Here is an 18,529-nt window from a genome sequence, read left to right as displayed (position 1 = left end):
TGCCTACTATGTACCGTGTACTATATACACTGTGCTAGGTGCTGGACAAGGACAAAAATGAAGTAATCCCTGCCTTCAAAAAGCTTACATTATATTGAAGGAAACTATATGTACACATGTAAATATACAAAAAAATATACAAAACCACCTTGTGGGGAGATATTCACAATTGGTTGGGTGGGGGGAGCAGGGAGGGATTAAGAAAGGCCTTATGTAGGAGGTGGTATTTGATTTAGTTTGCATTTACTTATCAATATACATAATAATACCTAATATTTATAAGGTACTCTTAAGTAGTTTGCTATAGACCTGGGGAGAGGGAAGGCATAGGCATTGTGTGTCCCAGCACAACAGACAGAAATAGAGAGGAGGGACGGTCTCTGCTTCTCGATATGCAGGATACACAGCATTGGAGGTATGAGACCAGAGCCCAGACTGGAGACAGTGGTTTACTCCGTGCAGTGATTACTCAAGAGGATGGTGAAGCCACTGTAGGCTTTGGAGAGGACCAATAGGGCTGGAAGAGGTTAAGCCTTATCATGGTCCCCATCTCTAAATCAGATAGAAGCAAGGAAAGGGGAAGGAGTCTTGTGGGATCCCAAATTCCATGTTCTGGAATTAGCCTCTGGAGAATGTCAGTGGCAACGGGGGAATCTTGAGGTAGGAAGAACACTAGTGAGGCCAAACATGGTCTTTGGCAGGGAAGCAGGGGAGGCGAATCCAGAACCCTTGTGGCAAAATGGAGAGAACCCCGGGTGACTTTAAGAACCTCCTCCAGCCAGAGAACCCTGTTTAAAGACCCAGCTCAGTTAGTGACTCTTTGACCTGGAGTAAATCATTTAAGCAAGTTACGCTGTGCCTCAGTTTCCTCATAGATAAATTCATGATAATAATATTTGCATTGGCAACCCCATAGAAACTAAGAAAGAGTTATAGAAATGTGAGTTGGAATTAATTCTATCAAATGAGACCATGTGTATAAAACACTTTATAACTTCTACAGCACTGTCTAAATGTCAATTTTTGTTAGTTTCGTCATCGCTGCTTTCTCATTTTCTCATCTTCCTCTGTGGTGGTCAGATACAAATGGGATGAAGACAAGTCTCTATCCCGCTATGATTTTTGTCTAATCTTCTGTGGACTATTGAGCCACCGCACAACATGATGGCTTGGTTGTGGTCGAATCACAGTATCAGGATGTGAGCAATTCTTAACTTTTGAGATAACTCCTAGAACCGAGAAAAGGATGGGGGCGATGGGTACCATACCCTGTTCCCATGCAGTTTCATTTCTTCCACTAACTTTTTCTATGGGACAATGGGATATGTAGTTTGGCAATCACAAGTATTCATTGTGACAAAACCTATTTAAAACATCATCCTTACCTTCTCCTGGCCCTCTGTTATACCAGGTGACTGGAAGGCCCAGTTCTGTCTGCTTTGATTCTCTGGTTCAAGTACAGTTTATCTGTGGAATTCGAGGATATTTTTACATGTCTTTGTAGTAAAGGGATTTAGTTATCTATTACTTTGTAAAGGGTAGCAAGAGATGGGTATATATTTCTAGCCACTGATTGCATCTTTATAGGTATCTAGTAGATGCTAAATGTTATCCCCGTAGGGACATGCTGCAATTTCTAGCATTTCCTGGAATAATATTCATCATTCAACAACTACGGGGTCCTTTGTCTGTAATCTCTAGTAATTCTGAATCTGTCATAAAACTCTCCATGTTTACAAAGCACAAGCAAATAAGAAGAAGAAGGACAGAGACTAGGTATGATTTAGTCTCTGTCCCTATTCTTATTCTTATCATTTATTTATATGTATTCAGTATTATATTATTATTGTATTCTACAGTATGACAATATATTATAATATAATTTTGTATTATGAGATATATTATTACATATTATATTATATTATATTATATTATATTATATTATATTATATTATATTATATTATATTATATTAATAATATTATTTTATAATATATTAGTTATATATTATTTATTTGTATTTATATTTCAGTTATATTTTTATATTATATATTTATATTTCATTTATATTATTATTATTTATTAGCATAGAGGATTCCTTATATGGAAATGTCTTCTACCAATACAAGTCATTATCTTCTTGTGCAACATAAAGACTTAGAGAACTGCCCAGAACTGCACCTGGTATACAGAAGACTTGAGCTTAAATCCTGCCTCTGGCACATACTGGCTATAGGACCCTGGGCAAGTCACTTGCCTGCCTCAGTTTCCCCACCTGTAAAATGGGAGTAATCATAGTAACTACCTCCTAGGCTTGTGTTGAGGATAAGATGACATGATATTTACAAGGTTGATTGCAGACCTTAAAGTTCTATATCAATTCTAGCTATCATCATCATCATCATCATCATTATGTGACCTACCTAGTCACACAGCTGCCATGTATCAGAAGTGTGACTTGAATGTAGGTCCTCCTGGCTCTGAGGTCAGCTCTCTAGTCACCATGCTGAATGGCCTCTCTCATTATTATTTTTATTATATTAAATTGTAAAATATAAGAGGCAGCTAGGTGGCTCAGTGGATAGAGCACTGGGCTTGGAATCAGGAAGACTCATCTTCCTGAGTTCAAATCCAGCCTCAGACACTTCCTAGCTGTGTGACCCTGGGCTAGTCATTTCACCATGTTTGCCTCAGTTTCCTCATCTGTAAAATGAGCTGGAGAAGGAAACAGCAAACCAGTCCAGTGTCTCTGCCAAGAAAACCCCAAAATGGGATCACAAAAGAGTAGGTCATGACTGAGACTACACAAAACAGCAGTAAAATACAAGGTTGCATGATTACTGTAAGATTATATTGTAATACCTCACGTGTCTATATTGCTTTCAGATTGCAAAGCTCGTTGTACAGAGCATCTCATTCGATCCTCCAGACAACCTTGTGAGGCTGACTCTATTCTTATCCCCAGTTTTTTTCCCTTTTGGACCAAGTCTAAGATTTCATTGGTGTAGTAAACTCCCAGGGAGGAAATTCATTTTACAAGTACAGATTTGCACCTCCTCTGCCGCCTTAGTCCTGGAGAATTTCCTCTCTATGCATCGAAAATGATTTGCCCAGGGCTGGACTTGCTGTGTGTTAGGAACAGTGTTGAGCCTGGGGCTTCCTGGCACCAAGGTCAGCTCTTTACATATTACACCATGCTGCCTTTCACCCCCATTTTACAGCTGAGAGAGCTGAGACTCAGAGAGATTAAGTAACTTCCTCAATGTCATACCACTAAGGAGTGTCTGAGTGAGAATTTGAACACAAGTTTTCTTGATTCACATCCAGAGCTTTATCCACTCTATGATAGGATAAAAGCAGTGAAGAGGGTGGAAGAGAGGAGAGAGAGGAGGGAGGGGGAGGAGAGGGGAGAGAAGGGAAGGGGAGGGAAGGGGAGGGGAGGAGAGGAGAGGAGAGGAGAGGAGAGGAGAGGAGAGGAGAGGAGAGGAGAGGAGAGGAGAGGAGAGGAGAGGAGAGGAGAGGAGAGGAGAGGAGAGGAGAGGAGAGGAGAGGAGAGGAGAGGAGAGGAGAGGAGAGGAGAGGAGAGGAAGAGGGAAGGGGAGAGGGGAGGGCCATAAGGAGAGAAGATGGGAAAGGAGAGGAGAGAAGAGGGAGGAGAAGAAAAGGAGGAAGAAAGGAGGAGGGGAAGGGGGAGGAGTACTCTTTTTTTTGGAGGGGGTAGGAATATAAATCAGACTAGATGGCCTCTGAGGTCCTTCTCAACTCAAGAATTCTTGGCTTCTGGGATCCCCGTGATTACAGAATGCTGGAGTCAGAGTCAGAGAACCTGGCTTCAAACTCTGGCCATACTACTGACTACCTGTGAGACTTTTGGCAAATGACTTCCCTGATCCGAGCTTCAGTTTCTCAAATCGGCATAATGATAACACCACCTCCCAGGGTTGTTGTGATGATCAGATGAGATAGTTATGTAAAGTGATTTGCAAACCTTAAAGCACTAAGTGAGTAACCACTGTTAGTAGTAGTAGTAGTAGTAGTAACCGTATGACCCTGGACAAGTCACTGACTCTCTGAAGATCAAGTTGAATGAAATAATCTTTAAGGTCCCTACAAGGTCTATGATCCTATGATCCCTTGGGCATTTTGGAAGGATGTGATGGAATGACAGCCCTGGAGGACCAGTCCCTGCTCTTGGAGAGGGAGCAAAAAAAAAGATAGCCAGACCTGGAGCACAGAAGGAAGCTTAAGCTGCCATCTTATTGCAGTCTCCTTGATCATCTTTCCAGTACACAGTTCTCTTCCAGGAGACAGAGAAGGGCCTAAGGCCTGGCCAGAGTCCCTTAGGAAAGTCACAGGTGATGCTGGGAACTCACAAGTAGCAGTTTTCAGATTTTTTTCCCTCCAGCTCACATTGGTCGGAAACCCCTGGGGCCTTCTGTGACTCTTGGGGTTAAGCTCCCCTTTCATCCTGACCTCCCCCTGGCAGAGGAACCTGCCTGTGTGTGAGCGCATCAGTTCAAGGTGAAACCAACCACAGGTCTCTTTGTTGATATTTTCGGCTGATTTCCTGTAGAGCCTCAGCACTGAGTGTGGGAGGGAGGGTGGGTACTGTAAGAGGTGTCAGCCACAGAGCACACGGGCCCAAAGGGACCCCTCCGCTGCACAGCTGGTGAATTCAGGGCTTGCCTCACTGGAAGGAAGTGCCTTCTGATCCCCCCCCCCTCACTCCCTCAGCTGTGTGTGTGAACTCTTGCTCATCACACCCAAGCATGACCATCACCTCCTCATCTAGCCTAGGCTCACCCCACCACCTGGTAATGGGATAATGAATGGAAGGATCATAAAAGGACTTTAGACTCCATGGGGTCCAATCCCATTCTACATATGAGGCACAGAGGTTAAATGACTTACTCAGGACCACACAGCTAACAAGTATTTGAATTGGGATTGGAACTCAGATCCTCCTGACTTGATGTCAAATACTCTACCCAATGAAACATGCTGCTCTCAGAAGAATCCCCCTAACCAAACATCCACAGCACCTGAATTCCTACCATTTGTTCCTTTGGAGACTAAGCCTTATCCTTCTCCAAATTCCACTTTTAAGATGAAATGTTCCTAGAAAAATGAGGCTAGGGGAGATGGAGGAAATTTCCCTTGAGAGCGGGGCAATGTTTTTGTCTTTATTTCTCCAATGCTGAACCCCGTACCAGGCTCAGATAAAATGCTCGTTACATTTTTATTGATTGCTAGATAGATTTTCTAAGCGCCTAATATCACCATATGAATGTATGTATCAGTATGTCTAGGAGGGACTTGGAGCCTCATGAAAGGACCTGCCATCTAGAGATAGAGAGGATGGGGCCCTGAAGTCTTCTACTTGGTTTCAATAAATAAACTTCACATAATTTGGGATAAAAAATGCACGGCTAGACAACAGCTCCTCTGAAAAGGCTCTAAGCGTTTCAGTGGACCACATGCTCAATATGAATCCACAATCAAAAATTTATTCCAAACTTAAGCCATTATAAGAGTTGCAGTGTTTGGGATTAGGGAGGGTAGAGGCCCACTCTCCACGGCTCCATTCAGGCAATATATGGATCCTATATTCGGTTCTGGGTCCTTCAAGAAGGATGTGGATCAGATTAAGGATCTCGGAAGGGGGTAATCATGAAGGTGAAGGACCTTGGGATCATGCCCCATGTAAAGACCACTTGAAAAACCAGGGTTTGTTAAGCTCGAGAAGGGGAGACTAAGGGCCACATCATCCAAGACTGCCAAACATCTGATGAGCTGTCCAGCAGGAGAGAGATTGTACATTTTTATTTCCTCTTGGCCGCAGAGAGAGACCAAGTCGAAGTGGCGGGTAGGAGTTGCAAAGAGATGAAATTAGATTTAATATAAGGAATAACATTCTAAGAGTTGGCACTATATGAAAGTGGAAAGGGCTGACTAGAGCTAACAGGGTCTTACTCATTCGAGGTCTTCCATTGGGTGACCACTCATTGGATAGAGCACAAAACTGAGTCAGGAGGACCTGAGTTCCAATCCTGCCTCAGACGCTTCTTGGCTGGGCAGCGTTGGACAAGGCCTCTGTTTCCTCATCTCCAACATTAGGGCCATCATAGCACCAACTTTCCAGGGCTGTTGCAAGGATCAAATGAATTCTGTCTGTATAAACAAGAGCTGTTTCTGTTGTTACTCTTGTTAAGCTAGCCGGCCCTCTGAAGTCCTTTCAGACTCTTGAGATTCGGGGAAGAGGGGAAGAGGGGAAAGGAAGCAGAAAGGTAAGATGAAGAGCACTGAAGACAAAGATTTTAAGGGTGAGGATTTTTCCATCCATGGGTCACTGCTGAACCAGATTTCCCCCAAGCTCTCCGCTTCTCTGGTTTTGGCATCAGGGTGCCTGACTCGTTCGGAAGAAGCCTCCTCCAGCCCTCTTCCCCCACCCCCACCCTGGCCTATGATTGGCTTCACAGTTATATTGAACACATGCCCCCTCCATCCTGTTCAAATTGAGGTTTCTGCGGTTCCCAGATGTTTCTGCTTTAAGGAAGTGTGTCCTGATCAAAAGAGGGCAAGCTCTGACTCCCTCTGAGCACAGGACATGGAGATCAGAAGTGCTCTTTCTGGGCCGATTGGAATGGTGGCCGAGATCCTTCCCAGCCTGATGGATGCTCGCCTCATCCGTACCCTGCAGAAGGATTGAATCCAGGTGTGATTTCAGCTGGAACCTGAAATGGACATGATGGCTGTCTCCAGATATGGGAAGATATCTGTCATGTAGCGAGGCATTAGAGAAACAAAGTGGTGTGGTAGATAGAGTACTGGACTTGGAGTCCTGTCCAAAACACATACAAGCTGTGCAATCATGCCCGAGTCAGTCAGCCTCTCTGAGGCTTTCTCATCTGTACAATGGAGAGTGATTTTGTGCAGCTTCAGAAGGTGAAAGTAAGACTAGGAAGTAAATTTCAGCTTGGTGGAAGAAAGGATTTTCTGTTAGTGCTGTCCAACAGTGTCATAGACTATCTTCTAGGGTTTTGAGTCCCTTGTCCCTAGAAGCAAGTCATACATTTAGAGCTAGGAAGGACGTTACAAGTCAAGTCCAGTCCTTGGTGTTCAAGCAGAATCTAAATGACCTCTTGGTAAAGTTGCCTTAGAAGTAATTCCAACTTGTGGGTGGAGGGGTTGGACTAGATGGGTCCTTTCCCACTCTGAGTCTAAGGATTCCACATCCACAATTATACATTCTGATAAATGGGTTGAATGGCCATGAGTGAAGGAATTATTTCTCTAAAAGGTGATGTAGTTTCCTCCTCTGCTCCCAAGTCAGGCACCCTAATGCCAAAACCAGAGAAACGGAGAACTTGGGGGAAATCTGGTTCAGCAGTGACCCATGGATGGAAAAGTCCTCATCCTCATCTAGCCATCCTTCACCTCACCTTTCCCCTCTTCCCTAAATCTCAAATGGAAGTCACAACTATCTTTAACATCGTTATCATCATTAATTGATCAATAAACATTTATTAAGGACCTACTATGTGCCAGATACTGTTAAGCTCTGGGGATGCAAATACAAAAAAGAAACACAGTCTTTGCCCTCAAGGAGCTTACAATCTAATAGCGGAAGAAAATACATAAAAGGAAACTAAAGAGGAGAGGGATGGGCAGGGAAAGTACCCAGGGGCATAGTGGGAAAGTCAGAGGAGTTGAAAAGTAGTGCAGCTGTGTGAGAAATGAGATGTTCTGAGCTGAGCTCCCTCCTTAAATGGAGGTTCTGAAGTCCATGGCTCCACCCTTCAAGCAGAAAGACTAAGGGTAATGATGTGGTGGAGTACTGGGGCTCATGGGTTCATCATCATTATTATCATTATCTTTAACACCTTTTCATTCAAGTACTATTGTTAATTATTGATAATTATTAGGCATTGATAATCAGTACTATTGTATTTTTCCTGAAATTTCATCCTTATTGCTTTGTCCTGGAATTACATTTTTCACAAGAGATAATCACATCCCAACGATGACACCCCATATATTTCTCTCCAAGGCATTTCAAAATTAAGAATAATGAAAGCAACCCCATGGGCTGTGGAAGATACTATTGCAAATATGTAAGAACAACTGAGTAAGTCATTGGGATATGCAAAGTCTATGCCGTCAAGGAGTCAATTTAAAGTCCCCTACAATGACTGAAGAAAATAGAACACCAAAGCCAAATTCTCATAGACCTTCCAAGTCATTTCACAATAGGTGCCTCTACCTCCAGTAGAATGTAAGCACCTTGAGGGTAGGGACTGTTTAAGTTTCTGTCTTTGTATATTCCCCAGCACCTAGCACATAGTAGGCTCTTAAAGAATGCCTCAAAAGGCCAGGGGATAGTCATTCCACTGATGACTTTTCTGTATTTGTTGATGCTTCTCTAATTCTCTCATCTAGCCATTAGTCTCCTATATGAGGTGTCTTCCTCTAATAGGGTCTAAGTTTCTTGAGTGCAGGAATAACATTGTTTGCCCGTATTTGTATTCCTAGTGCTTAGCATAGTGCCCAGTACACAGTAAGTGCTTAATAAATGCTTTCTCATCATTCCCCTTTCTGGGATAGTATAGAAGAAGGGACACTGGATTTAGAGTCAGGAAGACCTGAGTTCAAATCCTGGCTGAGACACTTACTAGCTGTGGGACACCCTAAGCAAGTCACTTAATCACTCCGTGCCTCAGTTCCTTTATCTATCAAATGGAGGGTTCGATTTGATGGCCTCTAAAGTTCTTCCTGGCTCTTGATCTACGATTCTATAATGCAGGTCACTTCCCCAACATCTAGTTAACAACATGGCCAGAACCCTTACCCATCCACCTTCTTCTTCTCCCCTCTCCATCAAGTCCTCACTTCTGCTAAGATTGATCGCTGCTCCCTGGACTCTCTTCCTGAGAATATTTTCTGCTGTACTTGATTAGGAAAACTAAGATGGTTGACGAAAGACCCAAAAGGCTGCCGTCATTGTGGGCTGTAGCTTCCATTTCACGAGACAGCAAATCCGATGGAAATCCTGCCCTGTGAACAGTGGGGAGAACTGAAGTTTCTGACTCTCAAATCAGGCAGATTCTCGTAAATGGGGTGGCTCAGAGTTCCGGTTCTTACCCTGGCTGAGAAAGCTAGAACTTTGCCATTCTCCCTGTTCCAGTTCCTTTAGCAGCCTGGTGTGAAAAGTCAAGCCTTTTCATGCCCCTGGGGTGTCAAACGGTGACTTTCCTGTTTTAAGAAAATAAAAGTAATCATCCCGGTGCTTGGCTCACACACTTTCTCACCTCAAACCCTTATAGAGCCACAGAAAAATACCTTCAGCCTTTGATATGTAGACACCTTTACCTTCAAATCCTTTTCTAGGCATCTTACTGGTACACCATCTTCGTGAGGTCAATGTGCTTTCAGAAGAGATTAGCCCAAGGCTCCAATCACTTGCAACCATTTTGCTGGGAACTTGAAGTGGTTGTGGTTATTACCCTGCCCACTATAGTGATCTCTGTTTAGTTGGGGAAAATCGTCATGGGTCCTTCAGCCTTCAGTCCCCTCAACTCCCCAGCTCAACCCCAACTTTGAATAGCTAAATCAGATTTCCTTGGTTTCTACTGGATTAATGTGTGAAATGGCAAGGCTAGGCAGAATCTAGGTGCCACATTGTAAGATGAACTAGATGGAGGGGGAATCATCAATTAATCCTTAAGCCTGCCCCCACACTTCCCCTCAATCCTAGACCTGGTATAATCATTTCCCCCGGACTTGATGAATGTGTGAAGAGCAGGGGGTAGACTGGATAAGGAATTCTTTGGGATCTGGCACCACATTTTAGGAAGAATATGAATAAGCTAGACAGCAGCTTCAAACAAGATGGTGAAGGATATTGGTTTTGCCAGTGTTTGCATACCCAGTGCTTAGCACAGTGCCTGGTACATAATAAGTGCTTAATAAATGCTTATGGATCAACTGATTTAAACTCATTCTACCTTAGGATTGATTAAATGAATTAGAGGGTGTGAAGGTTAGAGAAAAGAAGATGGGGAACAGGACAGGGGAGGGCGTGATTACTGCCTTCAAGTACTTGGAAGACTGTCACCTACAAAAGAGAATAGACTCATTATGTTTAGTCCCAAAGGACCGAACCAAGAACAATGCATTGGGGTTGCTGCTAAAAGAAACAAAAACAAAACAAAACCTTAGGTATGATATCATGACAATTTACAATGAGAGCTATGGTGGGAGGTGAGATGGGGAGGTGGAGGGGGCAAGCCCTCACTGAGGGTCTTCAAGGAAAGGCTAGTTGACCACCTATTAGAGATATCATAGAAGGGATTCTTGTTCCATCATGGGTTGGATTGATTGGCACCTGAGGGCACATTGAACTTTGAAATTTAATGGCCCCTTCATGGATTCCTGGCTGATGATGGCTCACCCTATTACCTCCTCCACCACCACAACCACCATCCATCCAAATCATTGGGTTTCTGGTTCAGAGCAATGTTGTAGATGAGAATTTTGTCAAGAGTTCTGGGAATACTTTCCTACCCTTGATGGGTTGTCACCTCTAATAACCACTATATATTTTTTCTCTCCCTATGCCTCTCCTCCTCCTTCCCTCTCCCCCCATCCCACCCCCAACAGATTGCTGATGAGCTGGGCAATGAGAAGTTCTGTATGGAAGCTAACCAGACTGGAAATGGGAACTGGCTGAAGTATATCCGGGTGGCCTGCTCCCGAGACGACCAGAATCTAGCCGTTTGTCAAATTAATGAGCAGGTAGGCCCATGTGGGATGAGGAAATTCTTGGGGGAAATATGTGTCCTTCAGAATAACTCCTTGAAATCGAAGTATGGTAGTTTGAGTATGCTCTGTATCGACTCTCTGGTCCTTTGTGGTAACTAGATTTCACAGAGCTGTCTATAGCTTCTCGTTACTAACCTATGAAGAGATTGTTGCTAAGCCTTGACTGATGAAGTAGATGGAATTAAATGGTTCCAAAATGAAATGTGCTTATTCCAGGAAAGACAAATTGGTCAGGGTGGTTGAGATCCTAAACCTCAGGGTCTTTTTTACAAAGTCACTGTAAAATGAGACATCTGAACTAGATTTTATTAGATGGGCCATTAGATGGGCCCTCCCAGCTATGACATTCTGTGTTCTAAGAACCTTCTCAGTTCTGACATCTCCTGTTCTAAGGCTCCTCCCAGCTCTGACATTCCCTGTTTTAAGGGCCCTTCCAAATCTGGCATTCCCTGTTCTAAAGGGCCTTCCTACCTCTGACATTCTACGTTCTAAAGGCTCAAAGTGGGATGGGTTACCATGGGAGGTGGTGGGCTCTGCCTCCCTGAAAGTCTCTGAACATAGCCTGGATTACCACTTTCCAGATGTGTTGCAGTGGATTCTTTTTTGGGTTATGGGTTGGGCTAAATGATTCCCAAGATCCATTCAAACGCTGTAATCCTTTGAGTCTGTAACTCCTCCATAACATTCAATATTTAACATTCTGTGATCTAAAGGACATTCCAGGTCTTCACCTTGGGCCTGCTAGTTATTGCATGGGTAGTATTTACTTATGGTCAGAGGTCTGGTGGCAAATGTTTAACAATCAGCTCTCCAGGGAAAACATATACTCAAACTTTAAGTTTTTATGCATTTAACTTTAATATGCATTATTACCATTTCCTCTATCACTTTCTTAAGTTTAGACACTCAATAACATGATAAATCAGGCCCTGATATGAAGCAAGTATTTCAAGTTTGTGAATGCTCATATTGCCCATTTAACAATCGGGTCTCAGGAGCCAGTCCAAGTCAGCTCCAACACACCCCTGCTTGTAATCCATATGTGAGTCTCATCTCTATAAAAGCAAGGACTGTGTTTCCTTGGAAACACCTGGAGTCCTGTTCTCTATTCTGAGAACTACATTTCAGGAAAGACACTGAAGGACTAGAGAGCATCTAGAAAAGGGCAATCAGGATGGGTTAGGGCCCTAAGATGATGCTGTGCATGGAGAGACCAGAAGAAGAAACAAGGGATGATTAGCCTGGAGAAGAGAAGGCTAAGTTGAGGTGACACCTGATAGCTATGTTCAAGGGTTTGAAAGGCATCTATGCCAAAGAGCACTGAACTTGTTCTGCTGGGTTTGGCCCAAAGGCAAGAACTAGGAACCATAAGGAAAAGGTGCGGGGGTATAGGGAGACATCACCTTAATTAGAACCATCCTCAAATGGTATGGGCTGCCCTGGGAGTTGCAAGTAGGGGCTGCAAGACCGATATGCTAGATGTAGTACAATGCCTGGCACACAGTAGGTGTTTAATAAGTATATGCTGAAGGGATGAATAAAAGAACCCAAGGATAGCAAATGTCTTTGGGAGAATAGTTTCTAAATGGCTGTGTTTCACCAAGTTCTCAAGAGGGGCTTGGCTGCTCTCCAGCAAAGTCATTGCCTTAGAAGGGTTTGAAATGCTTTCAGAGTTGTACATTTCTTCCCTTTAGCAGGGTGCATAGAGAACCGACCCACAGGTGTTCCAGAACCCTCAGAGGTTCAGTGGACTCTCTGAACAGGGTGATCCATGATCCATGACTGACCCCTTGTTGTAGTGAATCAATAGAATCCTTACAACACCATAAATTCAACTCATAAGAGTGCAAAACCTCATTCCAAACTTAACAGTGTCCAAGACAGAATGGGATTATTCAAAGCCTGAAGAGCTCTCCTATGGACCCTACAACATCCTCGTTTCTCTCTCTGTCTCTGTCTCTGTCTCTGTCTCTCTCTCTCTGTCTCTCTCTCTGTCTCTCTGTCTCTCTCTCTCTCTCTCTCTCTCTCTCTCTCTCTCTCTCTCTCTCTCTGTCTCTCTCTGTCTTTCTGTGTGTCTGTTTTCCTCAGTGTCTCTGACTCTCTTAGTCTCTCTGTCTCTGTCTGTCTCTGTTTCTATCTCTGTCTCTGTGTGTGTGTCTCCCTCTCCCTCATTATTTGCTTATTTTTGCTAAAAAAAAAACTGAGCTGTAAATTATCTGGGGCTAAATGATTTCACCAAGTGATTCCTTCATTTCCTCATCTGGGTTCTGGTCCTGGCTTTGCACCTCACCAGCTCCATGTTGCCAGAACCTTCACTAGGGTGATGTGACTAGGACTTTTCCCCAGGACCCCGATACAAGGAAAAGACAGCACTGTAACTGATCAGCTGATCTCCTACTTAGCAAGAATGTAATTCATTGAAAATAGGAAGCTGACATCGTTAATAGGGGCTACCTTGAACACCTATGTTAATTCCCCTTCCCAATCGAGGGACTTTTGTCTTAGTTATTTCTAGTTCTGTTCATGCCGGCTTCTTTCCTGAGGTGCTGAACTTGCTAAGTCTGGTTTTGCAGGTCACTGAACCACATTTAAGCCTCAGTTTCCTCATTTTTAAGTGAATATAAAAATTCTTGGACTACCAGGCTCAGAGGTTTCTTCAGAAGAGGTCAATGGAATTTAATGGAATGAGAAAATGTCTTTCCTGATTCCCTCCAGTCCTCTGGAGTCAAGCAAAAGAAAAGTAATTCTTCCATGTGAAAATCATAGTGCAAAAAATAGCCATTACCTCCTACCCAATCTTCTCCACCCGCCTCCCCCCCAAATAAAAAATTCTTCCCCAGAACTTTTCAATGAATCTTGGTATGGACAGTTTCACGTCAACCTCAACATTCTAGTCTTCCCCTATTGCATGCACTTCAGGTTGTTAATATTCGGAGGTGTGCTGGTAAATATTTAACAACCAGCTCTCTGAAAATGTACAATATGCTTTTAAGTTGAATGTGTATTATCAACACTTTTTCCATCACTGCCCTAAATCTAGATAATCAACAAAGCAATAAATCAAGCCCTGACTTGTAGCATTTGCCAATTTCCAAGGCATAAAGGATCACACTGAAGATTTAACCATAGGCAGCCTCTAAGAGCTGGCTCCAATACACCCCAGTCAATATCCTTCCCGAAATATGGGGATCCAAAATAAGCACAAAATTCCAGACAGTCAATAGTTAATAAACATTTATTAAGCACCTGCTATGTGGCAGGCACTTCACTAAGCTGGCTGTTGTCCTTCGTTCTCGAAGAGGACCAAAATGCTAGAGTCAAGCTTGAATGTATCCAACTGTGGCTGATCAGACCAATATGGGCTTGGAATGCTCTACCACAGGTCGGACACAAATAGTCCCTGTGAATATTTGAGGTTGATTCTCCAAATTTGTGCATCCTGTGTTTCCTTTGAGCTGTTTCAATTCTGCCTTGCTCGTAGAGTCCTGTGCCATTATCTTCCATGTCACACAATCAGTTCCAAAGTTCTTGAGAGACACCTTGAGAGTGGCCCTGTATCGCTTCTTCTGACTGCCATGTGAACACTTGCCCTGTGTGAATTCTCCATAAAATAGTCTTTTTGGCAAATGTACGTGTTGCATTCAAACAATGTGGCCAGCCCATCGGAGTTGTGCTCTCTGAAGCAGAGCTTGAATGCTTGGCAATTTAGTTCGAGTAAGGACCTCAGTGTCTGGTACCTTATCTTGCCAGGTGATCCCACTAGGTAGTGGGAATACAAATACAAAAAAAAAAAACCCTGCCCTCTGTAAGACAACACACAGGGGAGGTTTCCTATTGGAGGCATGGTAAAGAAGTTAGTTAGAGAAGAACCAAAGGGGTGCAGCCAGGCAAGAAATTAGGAAATGGTTTAGGAGTTCATGGTCTTACCAAACAGGACAGGGGACAGTGATGAGGTGGAGAAGCAAGGCTGATAAGATCTTATGAGATGATAAAATTCTCTTCATAATGAGTTTCCTAGGGCAGGTTGAAATCAGATATAATCTAATAAGGGGCAAAATCCAGCAAAAAATTTTTATCTTTCTGGATGGTCTGCTTCTGTTAATGCCTCTTATGATCATATTAACACTTCTCTACCCCTCCCCCCACCACCCCCGCTCCTTAGCCATGTTTCACAGTCAACTCATATCTAGTTTGTAGTCCACTAACACCCTCAGATCTTTCTTTCATGAACTTTAATCTGCCCACAACTGCCCTCATCCTGTATTTATGCCATTGGTTAAAAAAAAACAAGCATAGAACTGTATTTTTTATCTCCACTAATTGTTTAAAATTAGACTCAGCACAGCATTCTAAACCTGTTGAGGTCTTTTTGGATTTTATCATTCAGCACGTTAGCTATCCTTCCTAGCTTTGTGCCTTTGTGAACTTGATAAGTAAGCCACAGATGACTTCATCCCGATTCATTCATAAAGCTGGAGACCAGAACAGGACACAGGACAGAATCCTGTGGCACTCCAAATAAACAAAGACCAATTAATCTCCATTCTGGAGGCCTGGTCATTCAACCAGGACCAAATCTATCTAAATGCAGTCATTCCGTCTACCTATCTCCACTTTGTGAGCTATTTATAACTTCTTGTTATTAGCAAAAGAAAAAAAATGAATGTACCATGGCAGGATTACAGAATTTCAGACTCGAAAAGAACCTCAGTGGTAGTCAGCTAAACCAGCTCCGCTAAACCAAGCGGCATAGAGTCGTGAGCTTGGAGTCACAGGATTTGAGTTTGAATCCTGATTATGCCTCTCTCTCCCCCGGTGATATTGGACAAGTCTGGGATTCACACATCATCTGTAAAATGGGAGGATTGGACTAGATGGCCACGGAGGTCCCTCCCAGCTCTAAATCTAGGATTTTATGAGACTCAGAGTGGGAAAGTTAAGTGGTTCAAGAAGCAGAGAAATGACTTAAACCCAGGTCCTCTATACCACGTTGCTGTTCAGTCATTTCTGTGTTATCTGGCTCTTCATGACCCCATTTGGAGTTTTCTTGGCAGAGATCCTGGAGTAACTTGCCATTTCCTTCTCCTGAACATTTTACAAATGAGGAAATTGAGGCAAATGGGGTTAAGTGACTTGCCCAGGGTCACACAGCTAGGAGGCATCTGAGTTCAGATTTGAATGCAGGAAGATGAAGCTTTCTGACTTCAAGCCTAGTAGTGCTCTATGCACTATGGCGCCCCCTAGTAGCCCATACCATGTTGACCCATATCCCAAAAAGAATCCTCCCTGCAAATTCCCCAAAGTGTACTATCTAGACTTCTTGTAGAGATCTCCCATGCAAGAAGAACCCAACCCCACCCCCACCCCAGAAACCTATCCTACCTTTGGACAGTTCGAATTTTAGGGACATTTTCCTGACATCCAGCCTTGTTACAACTTCAGCCTAATGCAACAAATAGCGTGGTGTTTGTTGTTGTTAATAGCTGGCAATTATGTAGCACTTTAAGGTTGGCCTTTACACATTACTTAATTTTATGATTAAGCAGCCAAGCAGATAATTCTGGGAAATTAGAGGTTATTTATTACAACCCTTCCCCTCCCCCATCTTACAGATTAGGAAACTGAGGCTGATGGTAGAGAATTGGCATTTATAAGGTTATAGGAAACAAGTGAGATTTGGACTCAAGTCCCTCGGGTCTAGATACAATAATCCCCTTTCCCCCACCCCATCTAGGCTGCTGGGTGGCTCAGTGTCTAGAGCAATGGGTCCAGAGTTAGGAAAGATCTGAGTTCATATCCAGCCTCAGACAGTTACTAGCCATGTGACCCTGGGCAAATCAGCTCACTGCCGAGCAGCATCTGCAAAATGGAAATAATCGTAGCATCTGGCACCCACCACCCCGGGTTGTGGTGAGGAGCAAATAGAATGATCCGTAAAGCGCTTTGCACAGTGCCTGGCACATGGTGCACACAATATCAATGAAGCTGTTATTATCACACCATGCCTCCCACGATCTTCTCAAAGAGGCTTCTCCCTTCCACATTACGGATCGAAGCCTATCCGTATCTTTTCTTTTAATCCCACTCTTCATTTATATCATATCCCTTCCCATGTCCCGCATGCTCTCACAGATTTAGAACTGGAAAAAGACCTTAGAGGTCATCTAGATTCTATTCCATACCACTAATTTTACAGAGGAATAAACAGGAGACTCAGGCAGGTTGAAGAGGCCACCATCGGTCACAGAGCTAACAAGGAGCAAAGCTGGGACCAGAGCCAAGGTCTGAAGATGCCCAAGTGGCACCAACCACAGAGATGTGAGCTTAATCCCTGGTCCTTCTCACCAGTCCCGTTAATTTTGTAAGAACGAGCCGTTTACTGAAACCAAGAGCTCAAAGACGGGCTTGAGAAGCTGGATAGAATATATCAGTTCCAACCCCAAATCTTCCCCAGGAGGTGGTGAGCTGAGAGGAACCTCCACCTTAGGGAGCTCTGGGCATCTCGGGGCTCTTTGGAAGAACCCACATATCTCCACTTCAAGCCAGTGACAGGGTAAAGATCTGAGGGCCAGCTCCTTTTCCCTACGGCTATCACTCAGACGTTTACAATCCTTCTCTCCTTGCAGGATATAGTGGTCTCCGGGTAAGCTGCTAATGGCCAGACATCACCCTAGTGTGTCCCCAGATTATTAGCTGAAGTTATTGGCTCTTTGAACCATATCTTTGGGGACTCCCAGAAGACTTGGTCTCCCTGTATTGCTGGCATTAACATGAACTGTGGATTACTCTCTGTTACTTGCTTTACTTCCCTGAGCTGAGATTAATTTCTCTTTTTTTATCTCTGTATCCCCAGTGCCTAGAACAGTCCCTGGTACATAATAAGCACTTAATAAATAATTGTTGATTGATTACCTGGGGGGGGGGGGAGGTGGTGCTGAAACAGCCACTCCTCCTCCTCTGTCTTCATCCACCTCCCTCCCCAAACACACACCCATCCCAGCCACTGCCTCCTCCCACCTCTATCATACACTAATCCCATTCAGAGCAGCAGCCTACTACAGTGGCAAGGGTTCTGCATCTGAAGTCACAGGACAAGTGTTCAAATTCCACATCTGAAACCTTCTACCTGTGGGACCTCATGAAGTCACTTAACCTCAAAGAGCCTCAGTGACCTTCTCTATAAAATAAAGGGCTTCTAATGTCCCTTAACGTTCTAATGATTTGGAAAACAATCGGTATCCTTGTTTGGGCATCCTCTTCATTTCTGAATATAGCTTTCCTACCCCTTGGGTCACCGCTTGTAACAAAAGAAAAACGAAAAACCAACCAACATATTAACCCAGTACTGTAGTGTGTGTGTATGTGTGTGTGTGTGTGTGTACGTATACACGTACTCATACATACATACACATACATACATTATACTATATTAATACATAAATATATACAACTATATATATGCATATGCTATATATACATACTATGTACTCCCATACTACATATCCATATATACTAGTATAGATACACTAGATAGATCACATGTATACATACCACTGCTATATATAGACATGTACCTCATGTCCTGTATTAACAAAAGGTATCTATCATACTACAGTTACACATATACTAATATAGACATACTTGATAGGTTACATATATACATACCATATCTATATCTATAGATACTACGCATATCACTAAATAAACAT

At 43.3% G+C, this 18,529-nt stretch overlaps 1 protein-coding gene across 1 annotated transcript in view; it reads left to right on the top strand.

The window, feature by feature from the left end:
• Positions 1 to 6,914: 6,914 nt before the first annotated feature.
• PRDM16 (PR/SET domain 16) overlaps positions 6,915 to 18,529 on the top strand; it is a 38,433-nt gene continuing 26,818 nt past the window's right edge. Inside the window, exons 1-3 of the mRNA XM_036743640.1 lie at positions 6,915 to 6,950; positions 10,659 to 10,793; positions 17,447 to 17,463. Of these exons, the coding sequence (XP_036599535.1) occupies positions 6,915 to 6,950; positions 10,659 to 10,793; positions 17,447 to 17,463 (188 nt within the window). The remainder of the gene's footprint in view (positions 6,951 to 10,658; positions 10,794 to 17,446; positions 17,464 to 18,529) is intronic.

This window comes from Trichosurus vulpecula, chromosome 2, assembly GCF_011100635.1.
Source record: "Trichosurus vulpecula isolate mTriVul1 chromosome 2, mTriVul1.pri, whole genome shotgun sequence".
Taxonomy (NCBI): Eukaryota; Metazoa; Chordata; class Mammalia; order Diprotodontia; family Phalangeridae; genus Trichosurus; species Trichosurus vulpecula.
The sequence above is the reverse complement of the archived record's forward strand: the minus strand, read 5'-3'. Positions and strand labels throughout refer to the sequence as shown.